The sequence below is a fragment of the Lithobates pipiens genome, unplaced genomic scaffold (assembly GCF_037356315.1).
Source record: "Lithobates pipiens isolate NorthernLeopardFrog02 unplaced genomic scaffold, aLitPip1_a1.2 Scaffold_10, whole genome shotgun sequence".
NCBI lineage: Eukaryota > Metazoa > Chordata > Amphibia > Anura > Ranidae > Lithobates > Lithobates pipiens.
In genome coordinates, this window is record NW_027507686.1 from 86,078,734 (window position 1) to 86,095,622 (window position 16,889).

Consider the following 16,889-nt stretch of genomic DNA (forward strand, 5'->3'; position numbering starts at 1 on the left):
GGTCTGCGGGGTGTAGGGGGTGGGGGGGTGGGGGTGGGGGTCGGTCGTTGCTGACCAGTTATGTTTTTTTCACGGTTTATCGGTACAATTACAATCTGACAAGCCTGGTCCGGGTAAGCGGTTCGGTCCCATGGGTCATACGAGCTTTGTAGTCTTTAGGACTGAGGGCAATTGCCCATTTATTAAGGGGGATGTTTGATCTCTGGGAGGGCAGACTGCGGGATTGTATCCTGGGACACATTTCACTCTGACACCCTATATGGCTGATTTTTCTGTTCTCTCTGAAGTCTGTGATCTCAGTCTGAACTCTGTGATCAAGCGCTCGCTGGTGTTTAACTTTCTGAAAAAATACTCCCTCCATATCTGTATCTTGCAGGAGACCCACCTTGTGGGATCACGAGTTCTTGGTCTCAGGAGAGCGTGGGTTGGTCAGCACTATCATGCCACATATTCATGTTATTCCAAAGGGGTGAGTGTGCTTGTCCACAGGTCCCTTCCGTTCCAGCTTCATGAGTCGAAGACAGATCCGGGGAGTAGGTTCATTATTATGCATGTTACCATAGCAAATGTGGAATATGTAATGGTCGGTATATACCTACCTCCACCTGCGGATACTGATCTTTTGTTTGAAATTATGAACACGGTTACACAGTATGGGATATCAAATGTTCTGTTGGTGGGGGACTATAACATGGCTCCGTGTCCGGAATTGGATAGGCTCCACCGGTCCTCCCGGAGAGCGCCAGGTCTGGCACATTGGGCCGACACTTTTGGGCTTCTGGATATCTGGCGTCAATCTAACCCCTCGGGCAGAGAGTTCACTTGCCATTCATCAACGTTCCACACTTTCTCCCCCATAGACCTGGGGTTTGTTACACAGGCTATGCTGCAGTGGGTAGCGAACGTGCAAATTCTGCCCAGGAGGGTTTCTGATCATGCCCCCCTTCTTCTCAGGGTGTCGCTGGGACTCCCTGCGGGGGAGAGATTGTGGAGGGTGACAAGTTGTTGATGGGGACAAGAGCCTCTTAACAACAACCCTGGCTATTGGTTGTCAGGCTCCTCGGAATCCGGAAGATCCCACCTTCCCTATGTGAATGGGTAGGGGTACATTGTTCCCCTACCCATTCACCAAAAAAAGTGTCAAAAAGTAAAAAGTTTTCCTTTATTTAAATAGAAAAAAAAGTGTCTTGCGATGTCCATCCATCTTCCATCACGCCGCCCGATGGACCCGAAATGTAAATGTAAAAATGGGAGGCCTTTCGGCGACTGCTGTCTCTTGGCTTTGACAGCGGTTATATAGGCAAGGGTGGCGCCACCTGATGTAACCAAGTGACCCGCCTCCATCTGACATCATGTGATGTGGGGGCGGAGTTATCCAGTTTACAATAGCGAGTTTCCCCGCCCTTGCTTATATAAGATCTGTCAAAACAAGTTTTTTCAGGTTTTTCTTTCTATTTTTCGGGTCCGTTGACTGACAATGGATGTACATCACGGAACACTTTTTTTTTCTTTTTTAATAAAGGAATTGTCAAAAACCCTGTTGTGGTTTATTTTTTGACACTTTTCTTGGTGAATGGGTAGGGGTACAATGTACCCGATACCTAATCACATGGGGGGGACAAGGTGCTTTGGTGTCTGTTGTGCAGGATGGTGAGGGGCATTGTCCAAATGCAAGGCAGTCTAAATGTTTTTCTTACCTTAGGTCTCATTCACACAGGCATACTGATCCATATGCCTGTGCATTGTGCCATGCAGAGGTGTTCCATGCAGGCAGCCTGTTGAAGTCAACGACAGGCGCCAGCTGCATGGGCCTTGAATAGACTGGGGGGGGGGACCCTATGCTGTTTTTTTCCTTGATTTTTCATCAATATTTCCGGGAGTCGGCAATACATTACAGCCACGAGCAAGTTTAAATGAAATTTTTCCCTTTAGAAATTTAATTTTGCTGCGGCACTGTACTACACATTGCACAGATGCGCCACTTTACAGGCAGACTAAGGGGACTGTGCACCCCCCCCCCCCCCGCAGGCATGATATTTAAAGGAATATTTAATTTTGTTTCACTTTAAGGATTATTAAAATCCCTGCTCCTGAAAAAAAAGATTGTTTTTTAAAAAAAATGTTCACTGATACATGTCCATTAGGGGAGTACCCGGGTCCCCATACACTTTTTATGGCAATAACTTGAATAAAAGCCTTTAAAATTAGCACTTTTGATTTTTCATGTTCGTGACCCATATTACTTACTAATAGGGTTTGCATGTTTGCTGGAACTTTTTACCTGTTCGCAGTGTTCTGGCGCAAACCGAACAGGGGGGTGTTTGGACCATCCCTGTCCCAAACTGATCCCATACTGATCTTAAACCAATCCCAGGCTAATCTAAAATGTAACCCATCAGCTTAGTGAGAACCTAGTGCTCCCCTCTTTTGCCGGAATTCAAGTTCATCCACCATTCTCTGGACCCCTTTTAATAGATTCCACTCATAGAAATATTTATGTAGGTTAAGCTTGTGTCACACAGCATTCTTTCAAGTCACTTTATTGAGCCCGAAGAATGCAAACATGTTAGTAAACCAGTGATAAATTTAATGCCAGCAGTTTTTTGGCGACTACAGGACAGCTCTTTGAATAAGAGAGTTGTATGTAAAGGTTTTGATGCATTGTTTGTCTTGTAATATTCAATGCAGTTTGTCATACTGTAATATATACAGTTTATAGGTGAAACCAACCAGAGGTGTCACGGAATCCTTCCTGTTTTGTGACTGAGGTCAAGAACAGGGCAGGTAGAGTCTCAAGAATAATGGGACTTAGCTGAGATAACTAGGCTCTCTGCTTTTGCTCTTCTAGGCTGTGAACAACCTCTCTCTGTATGGGTCAATGTAGAGATAACCAAAAAAAAAACAAAAAAATAAAAAAGGAATACTGCGCTAGATAAAAAAAATGAAACTAAAAAGCTGCAGCAAAAACCATCAAATATCACTATGGTAAGAATAAATGATAATAAAAATAAATTGCTGTGCTTGAAACAAACATTCCATATAACAAAGTGATACAATAAATATTGAAATGTCCCAATTAAAGTGAATCAGAGAGTGTCCATATATATAGTTCAGTGAGCTAGTGAGGATGGTGAGAAATATAAAAATATTATGATGAGAATGAAGAAAAACTTAAAAAACTAATTTTTTCATTCCTCAGGACAGTTGCCAACATAATTCAATTCATTCGGTTCCTAGGAGCCAATATATAGGTATGAGATGTAACTGTACCCATATTGAGGACTTTGACGTACAAGCCAAGGTCCTCACCGATAGACTATTAGCTAAAGGATATAATGCTACAGCTTTGCAGGAAAAATGTACAGAAGTACGTTCGATGGACTGTGATCTTTTGTTGATAGACCCGTTATGGAATGACAGGGGGGCAACAATACCAATTTTTCATGCCCCTTCATTGCTGGTTTTTCTCAGCAATATTTTTCTATCAAAAAGCTTATACGCAAACACTGGCATATAATCAAAAATGACCAAATACTGGGTTCTTGGCAAGTACCCTCACGTACAGATTTCTCCTTCAGAGCTGAAAGTTGATGGGCATTTACATTCGTTTTTTGAAGTGGACTGAAGTGTTTTTCTTCATTCTTATCATATTTTTATATTTCTCACCATCCTCACTAGCTCACTGAACTATATATATGGACACTCTCTGATTCACTTTAATTGGGACATGTCAATATTTATTTATCACTTTGTTATATGGAATGTTTTAGTCACTGTAAAGATGCCTGAGAAAACGCCTGTGATCTGCAAATGCCTTTCCACAGCATGGGAACTTACACCCACTTCTATAATTTAAAGGCTAAATTCACCTTTTGGAACATGTTACATGTTCCACCCTAAACGCAGGTGGAACATATAACATGTTTCAGCTCTTGATGCCAGTTCCCCCCCCACCATGACAGCAGGCATGTAGTCTACTCTTACTGTCACTTTTTAAAAAGAGCGCAGTCACGTTTCTGTGAATTAATGAACTATAGGTACTGTCAGCCACCGTGGCTGAAGGCTTGTAGTTCTCAATGAACAGCAAGGACGCTGATAAGCAATCTCGTAGTTCATTCACAAACCCTGCAGATTTCAACAGACAGCCCGTATAATACAATTCTTTCCAGGGTCCTGCGGGAAAAAATTATATTTATATATTATATTTTCAGGAAAGGTATACTTTAAAGAGTCAGCAAGCAGTGTCGTCTTTGTCCTATCCATCCTTTGAGGTTTTCTTCACCACATTTTCATTGTTTTTGGGATGCCTCCATACATAGGAAGTCACAGTGCTTTTCTTGCATGTTACTTAGTAGTCATCTTTTATCTAATAAATGCATTTCTTCTTTTATGTATTGGAATTCCCTCAGGCATCATTCCATTCATTTTCATATAATAAAAGTAGAAAAGTCTGTTCTCTGCCAAAATGCATCAAAAAAGGACGCTTGCTTTCTGTGTGGAAGCATTTTAATCTTTTCATAATTCTGAATACAACAGACAATAAATAAATCAAGAGCACAAACTATTATTTTCCATGAAGCATGTTCAGCCTTTTAGTATTTCTTGTTTAAAAACATATCTATTAATAAGAAATACAACAAAACTATAAAATATTTAGTAAAAAACATTTACTGTAAAGGCAAATTTATTAGAAAGATAAATATTTAAGGAAAAACACTGGTACTAGAACATTTTATTATTATTTTTGAGTATGAAACATTTTCATATTTTCAGCTTCCATACATGTTTTTGGCTAGCTTTTTCAAACAACAGATAACAAATCCAGCTTAAGATGGTGTGAGAGAACACTGCTTCGGCAGTAAACAAGGTGCTGAGGATGTACAAAATGTTTCAGTGCTTTGTCTTCTTTCAGCACTTCTCGAAACAAGCTTTTAAATAAATCTTTGCTCTGAAACATTGGATAAAAATCTTGAAGATTGTAATAGAAAGTGCCATATCAAGAGTAGATGGTAATCACCTCTCTTCCTCCACCTCTGACCAGCAAAACTCTCTCCAAGCCTTCAGTCAACACCTCAAGAAATTCCATGTCTTTAAATTGAAATTAGGTTAAAGAACATAAAGTTGAATTTAATATTTTCTTAAAATGCAGACTTGTAATAAGTGAAAATAAATAAACAATAAAGTAACTAAAATTAAAGTGAACAAAAAATGTTAGAGACCAATCCTTTTTTCCTTTTCTACTCAAAGCAGAACTAAACTCACATAAAACTTTATAAAAACTCTGGTTAGATCACATCTGGAGTTTTCCATCTAGTTCTGGTCACCAATCCTAAGAAGGGATGTGCTGAAGCTGGAGAGAGTCCAGAGAACAGCAACGAAATTAATAAGGGACCTGGAGGACATCAATTATGAGGAACGACTACAAGCACTAAATGTATTCTCTAGAAGCAGCCATCCTGGGTTCATACGCAGCCTTGACTAACCTGGTGTATAGGGGACTCAAAGCCCCCCATTCCTTGACGGTCCTCATAAAGATGACCGTTAGGGTGTGGCGGGAGGCCAGGGCCATTTATGCTACCCCGAATCATGTATCCCCACACACCGCACTGTGGGGTAACCCTACCTTAGGCCAAACGGGGAATCACCACCAAACATGTCTCAGCAAATGGCAAGATCATACCTTTCAATGACATGAAAATAAAGTACACCCTGTCCAAATCCTTTGAATTTAAATACTGGCAACTGAGGCATGCAATGAGGGCCCAATTCCCAGACACGATAACTATGGAACCAGACTCAATTGAATGCCTGTTAACTTCAAGCACGATGGGGAAGCCCCTCTCCACCCTATATTTATACCTGACGGTGACCCACGATGTCAAACCCACCCGTACAATGGACAAATGGAGGGAGGACTTCCCAGCTTTGGGGGAGGATGAATGGGAAGACTGCATTTCCACCTACATCCCACCTATGATAGCAGCCAAAGACAGGTTTAGCCAACTCAAATTTATACACAGGGCCTACTTCATTCCACATAGACTGGCCAGAATGTACCCACAGCTGGACCCAAATTGTCCCAGGTGTAGGACAGAGGAGGGGACATTCTGGCACATGGTCTGGGCCCACCCCAGGCTCAGAGCATACTGGGAGGGAGTAGCGGAGACACTTGGTGACATAGGGGGAACGAGGGTCCCACTGGACCCCATGACACTCCTGCTGAGCTACTTAGGCAAGGTGGAAGGGGACAAATACACCAAGCTCTGCATTATGTTCTCGCTGTTCTATGCCAGCAGGGAAATAATGCTGCATTGGAAGTTGACCGAACCCCTTACCCTTACATCCTGGAGAAAAGCGGTGGATTCAGTGCTACCCTTATACAAACTTAGATAAGAGAGTAGGCAGTGCCCTGTCAAGTTTGACAAGGTCTGGTTGGCTTGGGTGCACGAGCGTGGATGAGGAGGCGGGGGGGGGGGGGAACCAAATGACGGATTCCCCCCCTGCTCGGCCTGGGGGTCATACACCCCCCTCCACGTGGGATACCACCTGACCGTACCAAAAGAAGAATTAATGCAACTTAGATTAACAACTAACACACCTGATACATACCTGATAGTCTCTCATAGGGGAAGCTATGAAATGCCGTATTGAAATTGAGGGAGAGCATAGGAGGGGAATATGTTTGAAATTCACTGGCTGAGAAATGTTGAGAAGAAGATGTAATGGACTTGTAAGATATTAAATCCGCAAATGGATGTTTCAGACTGACAATGTACTACATATGCTTTAATGTCGAATGTTTAACTTATTGTAATGCTGATTTGTTAATAAAAAACTATTTTCTGTTAAAAAAAAAAAAATATCTAATTTTGCTGTTTATAATAAGGAGGGTACACCTCACATCAGCTAGACTGCATAAGATGGGCTTTGGGCACAGCGGCACTTGCACCAGGTGTGCTAGGGAACACGGGGAGTTGATTCACCTGATGTGGCGATGCCCCAAACTACATCGCTACTGGGCAGGGGTCATTAAAACTATAACTGATGTATTCATGGTCAAGACCCTAAAGTGTGTATATTGGGTATTTTGGATGGTCTCCCAATTGAAGTAAATCTGAAGAAGGCTATAGGTAGATTGCTTTTCCAAGCCCGTAAACGAATCCTGCACCATTGGAAAGTGATCCGCCGGAGTTGTGGGAATGGATAGATCAGATGGGTATTACACTACGCCTGGAAAGGTACATTTACCAGCACAGGGGCCGCCCTGCAAAATTTAATCTACTTTGGGATCCATGGTTGAATGCCCCGGGGTTATCCCCCCTGGATCTGGTTATGGACAGATTGCCAAGTTAAGAACTGTGTTAGTGGGCAGAAACTGTTGACATTGTTGATATGATAGTATGAGAAGTGGAGGGGAACGCCCGGGTGCTAATAACAATTATATAATGGACATATGATGGGCTGCAGCAGCTACTAGATTTTACCACATGTATTCTCTAATGATTCACTGGAATGATATGGTTGCTACTCTTTAATTTCTTTGTAAGAATTTGTATTTCACTGTGGCTTATATAAATAAAAACCTTTTTTGAGAAAAAAAAAATAGTAAATATAATGAGCATTGCACATAAATGAAGTAGCAATTTTACTTGAATCAATAATCTTCACAATAGTCTAAAGCCTCATACACACGGTCGGACTTTGTACAAACTTTTCCGTGGACTTTTGTACAAAGGGCGTGGTCCACAAGTTTGTATTGCATACACACGGTCGGACTTTTTGACAACAAACACGAACGTAATGACGTCACAACGTACTGATGCCGCTTCAAAAGAGGACGTTCAATGACTCCAGCGCCACCTTTGGTGAACTTCTGTATTGTAGTCTGATCTTTTGCATTGGTTCTGAGCATGCGTGTTTGTACCTTGTACAAAAGTCCGATGCTTTTGCGTACACACGGTCAGACTTTGCTCCGTCTGACTTTTGTTGCCAGAAAGTTTGTCCGTTCGCACAGCCAACAAAAGTCCGATGAAAACAGAAAAAGTTTGTCCGATGGAGTGTACACACAGTCGGATGTTGCTCCAAAACAGCTAATTTGCATGTTTGTTGTCAAAAAGTCCGACCGTGTGTACGGGCCTTAACATCGGTGTCCAAAAGAGACACTTTTTACCTAACATATCAAATGCCTGCTCAATCTCTCAGAAATTGCAGCTTGTCCAAACAGTATCTTGCTGTGGTGCAAATCTGTATACTATTTCCATCATCAGTATAAAAAAAAAAAAAGATTGTATTACAGATGCTAAAATTACATAAAATTTGCAACCCGTCCATATATGTTTAACCGCTTCGCACCCGCCCTATAGCCAAAAGACGGCTACAGAGCGGATGCTAACTGCCGGGAGGCTGTCCCTGGACGTCCTCCTGTTTACTTCCCTAATGCGCTCCGCCGCGGGCGTGCATCAGGGAAGTTCTGTGTTGGCCGTGTCCCTCGGACACAGCCAATCACAGATCATGCTAAATGGCCAATCACAGTGGCCATTTAGCACTCGATCGGGCTAGCCAATGAGAGGTGATCTCATATGTAAACATATGAGATCATCTCTCATCGCCGGCTCCCCTCCTCACACAGGGACAGCGTGTGAGGAGGGAGAGGTTCCCTGCTGCAGTTGCAGCGTCTGTGACTGAGTGTACACACACACACACACACACAGTAAAACAGACACACAGTGAAACACACACACACACACACACACACATGCCCACCTGTCCCCAGTGCCACCTATCAGTGCCATCTGTCCCCTGTGCCACCTATCAGTGCCATCTGTCCCCAGTGCCACCTATCAGTGCCATCTGTCCCCAGTGCCACCTGTCAGTGCCATGTGTCCCCAGTGCCACCTGTCAATGCCACCTGTCCCCAGTGCCACCTAACAGTGTCATCTGTTCCCAGTACCACCTGTCCCCAGTGCCACCTATCCGTGCCACCTGTCCCCAGTGCTACGTGTCACCTGTCCCCAGTGCCACTTGTCCCCAGTGCCACCTGTCCCTAGTGCTATGTATCTCCAGTGCCACCTGTCAGTGTGACTTGTCATCAGTGCCACCTGTCAGTGTCACATGTCATCAGTGCCACTTATTAGTGCCATCTGTCATCAGTGCCACATATTAATGCCATCTGTCATCAGTGCCACAGATTAGTTCCATCTGTCATCGGTGTCAAGTGTCATCAGTGCCACGTATTAGTGCCATCTGTCATAGTGTCACATCAGTGTCACGTGCCATCAGTGCCATCTGCCATCAGTGCAACGTCAGTGTCACTTGTCATTGTCCTGGTGCTCCAGGGCCTTCAAAAGTGTAATAGGTAGTCAACAATTTAGATGTGTAATTTATGCTCCTAGAACACGTGACATGCTCCCTGCATGTTGGGCCTCTCTAAGTGTCCAGGCTGTGAAAAAGTCCCACACATGTGGTATCGTAATACTCAAGAGGAGTAGCAGAATTTAATTTGGGGTGTCATTTGTGGTATACACATGCCATGTGAGAGAAATAACATATTACATTGACAATTTTGTGGGAAAAAAAATAAAAAACAAAAAAAATCTTCATTTTGCAAAGAATTGTGGGAAAAAATTACAACACCAAAAACCTCACTATGCCTCTTACCAAATACCTTGGAATCTCTACTTTCCAAAAAGGGGTCATTTGGGGGGCATTTGTACTTTCCTGGCTTGTTTGGGTCGCAAGAAATGAGATAGGCCACCAGTACATCAGATGGGATCAATTTTGTATGATTCGCACCACAGCTTGTAGACTCTCTAACTTTCACAAAGACCAAATAATATCCACTAATTTGGGTTATTTTTACCAAATATATGTAGCAGCATAAATTATGGGCAAAATGTATGAATAAAAATTAATAATTTGCATAATTTTATCACAGAAACAAAGAAAATGTTGTTTTTTTCCCCAAATTTTCGGTCTTTTTTCATTTATAGCGCAAAAAATAAAAAACCCAGAGGTGATCAAATACCACCAAAAGAAAGCTCTATTTGTGGGGAAAAAAGGACAAGAAATTCATTTGGGTACAGTGTTCCATGACTGAGTAATTGTCATTCAAACTGTGAGAGCACCGAAAGCTGAAAATTGGTCTGGGCAGGAAGGGTGTTTAAGTGCCCAGTAGGCAAGTGGTTAATAACAAAAAACAATGAGTACAGTCATGAATGATACTGTTTATGCATGTTTTGGACTTTTTTTGCACTGAGCACTTTAGGTTTAAACTTGTGACACAGAGATATTAAATAATTGATAACTTTATTTTTGGATTGTAGACATTGTTGTGGTATTATTTGTACGGCATAGTGGGAGGTAGATACTGCTGTGGTTGTTTATTGTTTTCATTTTTCAAGTAGCTTTAAGAAACTTGTGAGCAGCAGTTGTTTTTACGGTTTGTTAATTTGTGTTGACATACTGTACACATGATACTGGCATCAATACATTTGTATGTTCTGTGTTATCACATTTTTCTTTTAGCATACATTATAATTGTGCCAACATGTCTTGCAGTTAGGATTTACCCTTTGTTTGTTCCCTCTGCAAGTGGTGATAACATATGATGTTGAAGCATTGTAATGAAATACTAGAAACATACTAATGTGAGAATGGTGGTCATTCTCCATTTTCTTGATGTCATTTATTCTGGTGAACCAAGCACCTATGCAGCAGGAGCCTGTGTGGATCTCCACAAAATGAGAATACAGGCTTATGCAGCATTAATTCAGCACCAAAGGGCCACACATACAGGTCAGTGAATATTCAGTATCAGAGACACAACAGGATATAGTCAAATACTATTAATACTATTAAGGGCGGCACAGTGGTTAGCATTCTCACCTAGCAGTAAAAAGGGTCGCTGGTTCGAATCCCAACCTTGACACTACCTGCCTGGAGTTTGCATGTTCTCCCTGTGCCTGCGTGGGTTTCCTCCCGGTACTCAGGTTTCCTCCCACACTACAAAGACATGCAGGTAGGTTAATTGGCTTCTGTCCAAAATTGGCTCTAGTATATGAATGGGGACCTTGGATTGTGGGCTCCTTGAGGGTAGGGACTGATGTGAGTGTGCAATGTACAGGGATAGGGACAATTGTAGACACTCAGGATGGACTGGTGTCTTTATTCAACCTCACTCACTATGTAACTATGGGCATGATACAAGAGATGGCCAGAGACTGGACATAATACAGAAGATGGTAAGACTGGATATAATACAACAGATGGTTTGACTGCAGACATGGTACAGGAGAAGGTCAGAGACTACAGACATGATACAAGAGATGGTCAGAGACTACAGACATAATACAGAAGATACAAGAGATGGCGAGAGACTGTGGATATAATACAAGAGATGGTCAGACTGCAGATATGGTACAGGAGATGGTGAGAGATTGCAGGCATGATGCAAGAGATAGACATTGCTGACATGCTGCAGGAGACTGTCAGAGACCGTAAACCTGCTACAGGAGTTGTTCAAACTGGGAAACATGCTTTAGAAGACAGTCAAAGACTTGAGACATTCTTACACAAGACTGCTTAGAGTCACTGCTATAACAGGGCAATAGGGGAACACAGATTCGTCTCTGCGGGAGCCCCATGGGACACACAAAAAGCGCTGAAGGGCCACATATGGCCCCTGGACCACAGGGTGGGCATCAGAGGCTTAGATTAAAGTAACTTTCTCTAATGCCGCGTACACACGTATCCGACGGACTTAGTCTGGCGGACTTCCCGCCAGACTGTCCGTCCAACTTTCCGAACGGGCTACTTGCCTACACATGGCACTTTTTCGGCAGACTAATACGGCGTACTAAGTCCACCGTACTATCCGCCCTACTTTTGAAATAAACGGACTCGCCCACACACGCGGAGGAAAGTCCGCGCATCTCCAGGTAGACGGGGCCCGCGAAGGAGACGTCGCTGCCCCGCCACCTGGTATGGACTTAAAGGGGAACCCCAACGCCGAAAAAAAATCGGCGTGGGGGTTCCCCCCAGGTCCACATCAGACCCTTGTCCGAGCACGCTACCCTGGCCGACCAGAAAAGGGGGGGACGAGCGAGCCCCCCCTCCTGAGCCGTACCAGGCCGCGTGCCCTCAACACTCCGCCGCTTGATCGTTCTTACGGGCGGCGGGAGGGGACGCCCCCCCCTCCCGCAGCCCTCCGGTGCCTGTACCGACTCACCGCTTCCTTCGGTGAGTCGGTGACAGGATCTGCCGGCCCCCGCCAGTTACCATAGAGATTTCCGGCGGACCAGATCGTCCCCGGAGTCTCTATGATCGTTCGAAGGCCAGGCGCAATGTTATGACGTCACGCCCGGCCTCGGTATTCAAATTAACGGCGCAGATTTGGCAGGGAACCCAGGATCGTTTTTTTTATTTTATTTTATTCTTCCCAGCCTAGAGGTAAGATATGGGGTCTTATTGACCCCATATCTCACTGTAAATATGTCCGATCATGCCATATTCCTATTACAAGGGATGTTTACATTCCTCGTAATAGGAATAAAAGTCATCAATTTTTTTTTTTTTTTAAGTGTCAAACTAAAAAAATAAAAATAAAATTAACAATAAAAAAAAAAAAAAAAAAAAAAAAAAAAATTTAAAGCGCCCCTGTCCCCATGAGCTCACACACAGAAGCGAACGCATACGTAAGTCCCGCTCACATATGAAGACGGTGTTCAAACCACACATGTGAGGTATCACTGCGAACGTTAGAGCGAGAGCAATAATTCTAGCTCTAGACCTCCTCTGTAACCCAAAACATATAACCAGTAAAAAAATTTAAAGCGTCACCTATGGGGATTTTTAAATACCAAAGTTTGGCGCCATTCCACGAGCGCGTGCAATTTTGAAGCTTGACTTTAGTATTTGCAAATTTTAATGTATATTTTTTTTTCTTGGATAAACATAACTTTTTTTAAATTTCAAGTATTCTTCAGATATATTTTTATTATATAAACCTACTCAGTCTTAACCCCTTCGGTCTGTATGGAGTAGGGACCTACGGAACCGCTTCCAGCTGGCCAGGTCGGTATGCAAACCTAGCATTCCTCCTTTTGCTATAAGGTACCGCATAGCAAAACTATTCAGCAGACTCTGCTGAAAAAACCGATAGCTGCAATTAGTGGCGACAAGCCATTGATCAGAGCTGTTCACCGCAACTGTGCATGAAGATAACAAAACCTGTGTGCAGCAGCCCCCCCAATACTTACCTGAGCCCATCTTTATCCAGCAATGTTGCAGGGGAGTCTCTGCTGCCTGAGATTCCCTCCTCATTGGCTAAGACAGCAGCTGGTGCAATTGGCTCCAGCTTCTGTCAAAGTCAGTCAATCAGGAGAGAGGAGACAGGGCCGGGTTACGGCTTTGTGTCTGAATAGAGACAATGAAAGTTGTGACTCAGCTTGGGTGCTTCTATAGCAAGCTGCTAGCTGTGTGGGCACTCAACAGGAGGGAGGGGCCAGGAGCACAGAAGGGGGGCCTGAGAAGAGGATTTGGGCTGCTCTCTCGAATGACGGCTACAGCGCGGATATGCTTTGCTGGGAGTACATCTATTGACGTCCTCCCCTTTGCAGGCTCACTACAGCCCCCCTGAAGGGCGCGCGCTGTGATCACAGCCCCTTACCACGTGATGTAAACAGAAGATCAGTAATTGTTTCTTTTTTCTTCTCACGCTGACAGCGTGAGGAGAAAAAAAGACGATCACCAGCTTCTGTTTGAAGGGACATCGGTCCCGAAGAGGAAGAGCCTCATATGTGCCCACCAGTACCGCCTGCCAGTGCCATGAATCAGTGCCCACAGTAAGTGCCAGCAATCGGTGCCACCCATCAGTGCCAACAAGTGCCACCTATTAATGCCCACCAGTGATGCCAATCAGTGCCTCATCAGTGCCACCTAGAAGTGCTGCCTATCAGTGTCACCTACCAGTGCTCATCACTGCCACCCATCAAAACCCATCACTGCCAGCTATCAGTGCCACCTATTAGTGCCCTTTAGTACCACCTATCAATGTCCTTCAGTGCCAGCTCTCAGTGCCCACCAATGCCACCTATTCGTGCCCATCAATGCAGCCGATTGGTGCCCATCAGTGCAGCCTATCAGTGCCCATCAGCAGCCTCATCAGCCTACATCAATGAAGGAGATAATTACCTGTTTGCAAAATTTATTAACAAAATATAAAACGGTTTTGTATTATTTTATTTTTTTTAAATTTGGTCTAGCGAAAAATAAAAAACCCAGAGGTGATAAAATATCACCAAAAGACAGTTTACTTGTGGGAAAAAAATTATAAAAATGTAATTTGGGTACAGTGTTTTATGACCGCGCAATTGTCAAAGAGTGACAGCGCTAAAAGCTGAAAATTTATCTGGGCAGGGGGGTTTAGGTGCCCAGTAAGCAAGCGGTTAAGTACTTATATGGTACATTTTAGGATGTACTACTCTCTCTCTTCTATTTCCCCTTTATCACTCTTTATCCTTATTTCTTGTTTTTTTTCCCATCTCTTCGATCTTTCCTCTCTCTGTTTAACTTTCTTGTTCTATCTCTTATTCTTTCTCTGCCTTTTTATTCGTTTTGTCCTTCCTTTTCTCCCTTGTCCATGTATTCTCTTTTAATTCCTTCTCTTTCACCTTTTTTTTCTCTCAATCACCTCCTTTTTCCCTCCCCCATCCCTCTTTCTCTCTGGGAAGTGAATGGCTACATGGCCATTTACATAAATTATATATACATATTTACACCTATATGTATATTGCACCCAATAAATGATTGACTGTCTTTGGGGGAGGGGGATTGCAATGTGGATTGTGTCTTGGCCAAATACAGCATATTCCCCCTGTACTGGTCTAGGACAGGGGGCTGTGTTATACCTCCACTGTGACAGATGTGGGAATGCGTAAAGTGTGTGTACAGTGTGTGTATATTGTGTGTGCATGTACAGTGTATGTATTGTGTGTACAGCACCTTTCTCCTTTCTTTTATTCTACTGGTCCTATGCTTTTAGAAAATGCATGATTTGTGGGGTCTTTTACAAACTTTTTAAGCTGTAAGGAAACTTTTTTTTTAATTGAAAACTTGCAAAAACGGCCACCTGAGTTTAAAAGTGGAGCATGGAGCCTCTAAGCAGTAAGCTCACTAGCCACAAGTACAGAAATTTCCTATTTCCTTATTAAAACTGACTAACAATATCTAAGCCCTTGAACACACGGTCGGAAATTCAGACGGAAAATGTCCGATCGGACCGTGTTGTCGAATAATCCGACTGTGTGTGGGCTCCATCTGACTTTTTCCGTCGGAATGTCCGACCAACAAAGTTTGAGAACTGGATATAACATTTTCCAACAACATGATCCGATTGGACTTTGTATGAGACAAATGTTTGTAGAGAATTCCGATCGGACAAAGTGCCACGCATGCTCAGACCAAATTACGAGACCAAAGCTATTAGCTGCTACCTTGAACATAGTCCCGTCTTAACGAACGAACGTCATCACGTTCCGAGCGATCGCATTTTCCGACAAATTTGTCCGACCGTGTGTATGCAACACCAGTTTTGGACAAAATCCATTGGAAAAAATCCGATGGATTTTGTGGTCGGAATTTCCGACCATGTGTAGAGGGGCTTAGAATGAATTCTTGTCAGAAACCATGAATCAGACAGAGATAGAAGAAAGTACAGTTAAATCACACTTGTTTAATAAAAATAGTAATATATAGAACAAACATAGGCAAACATAGCCAAAGTTTGGTAACCAGGACAGATAGTCAGAGAAGCCAGAAAGTCAGGAAGCCAGAGATCAGCGTAGAAGAACAGCAAGCAGGATCTGTAGCCAGAAGGAATGTCAGCCAAGCAAGTCTTTAACAGGAACACAGGAGTCTCTGTGATGTTGACCAAGGCGAAGGCAGAGAGCATCTGGGCTGGATGGCTTAAGTAGGCAGGTCCAACGAGCAGGATATCATCAACAGGTGAGTCACTGTAAAGAGATGGCAATTAGCCATCAGCTGAATGGCCAGCTCAGAGGAAGGAAGGGCTGAGCCCAGCCCTAACAGTACCCCCTTCCTCAATGACCGCTCCCCCTTGGATGACTACCAGGCTTGAGGGGAAAATGTCTATGGAAATCACAGAGAAGGACAGGGGCATGTACGTCCGAGAATGAGACCCAAGAATGTTCCTCCGGACCATACCCTTTCCAATGCACCAGGTACTGTAAGCGCCCACAGAACCTATGGGAGTCAACAATGGACTGTACATCATACTCCTCATGGTTCTCAACCTGTACAGGGTGAGGACGTGGCACTGAGGTGGTAAAACGGTTGCAGACCAAAGGTTTTAATAAGGAGACATAAAATACATTTGAGATAGCATATTAGAAGGAAGGTCTAATGGGTAAGCCGTGGAGTTAATCCTGTGAAGAACACAGAAAGGCCCAATAAACCAAGGTGCAAAGTTCAGAGAGGGAACACGAAGTTGGAGGTTGCGAGATGACAGTCAGACCCTGTCCCCAACCTGGTAGGAAGGTGCAGACAGGCGTCTGCGGTCAGAATGGAGTCTGTACCCATCATTAGCATGTCACAAAGCCTCCTGGACTTGTTCCCAAGTGGAACGAAGACCACGGAGATGCTCCTCTAACGCAGGAATACTCTACGGAATAAATGAGTTAGGCAACATGGAAGGTTGGAGACCATAGTTTTCCATAGATGGGGACAATTGGGAAGCAGAATTCAAGGCACTATTGTGAGCAAATTACACCCAGGTAAGAGGTCTGACCAGTTGTTATGATGGCCAGAAATATAGCAACACAGGAATTGCTCCAAGGACTGATTGGCTCGTTCTGCGGCCCAATTAGACTGTG

The 16,889-nt window shown here is 43.6% G+C and overlaps 1 protein-coding gene across 1 annotated transcript in view; it reads right to left on the minus strand.

Moving 5' to 3' along the window:
• Window positions 1–4,650: 4,650 nt before the first annotated feature.
• SLC12A4 (solute carrier family 12 member 4) overlaps window positions 4,651–16,889 on the minus strand; it is a 435,256-nt gene continuing 423,017 nt past the window's right edge. The window contains exon 24 of the mRNA XM_077456642.1: window positions 4,651–5,088. Coding sequence (XP_077312768.1) covers window positions 4,997–5,088 — 92 coding nt within the window. The 3' untranslated portion in view covers window positions 4,651–4,996. The remainder of the gene's footprint in view (window positions 5,089–16,889) is intronic.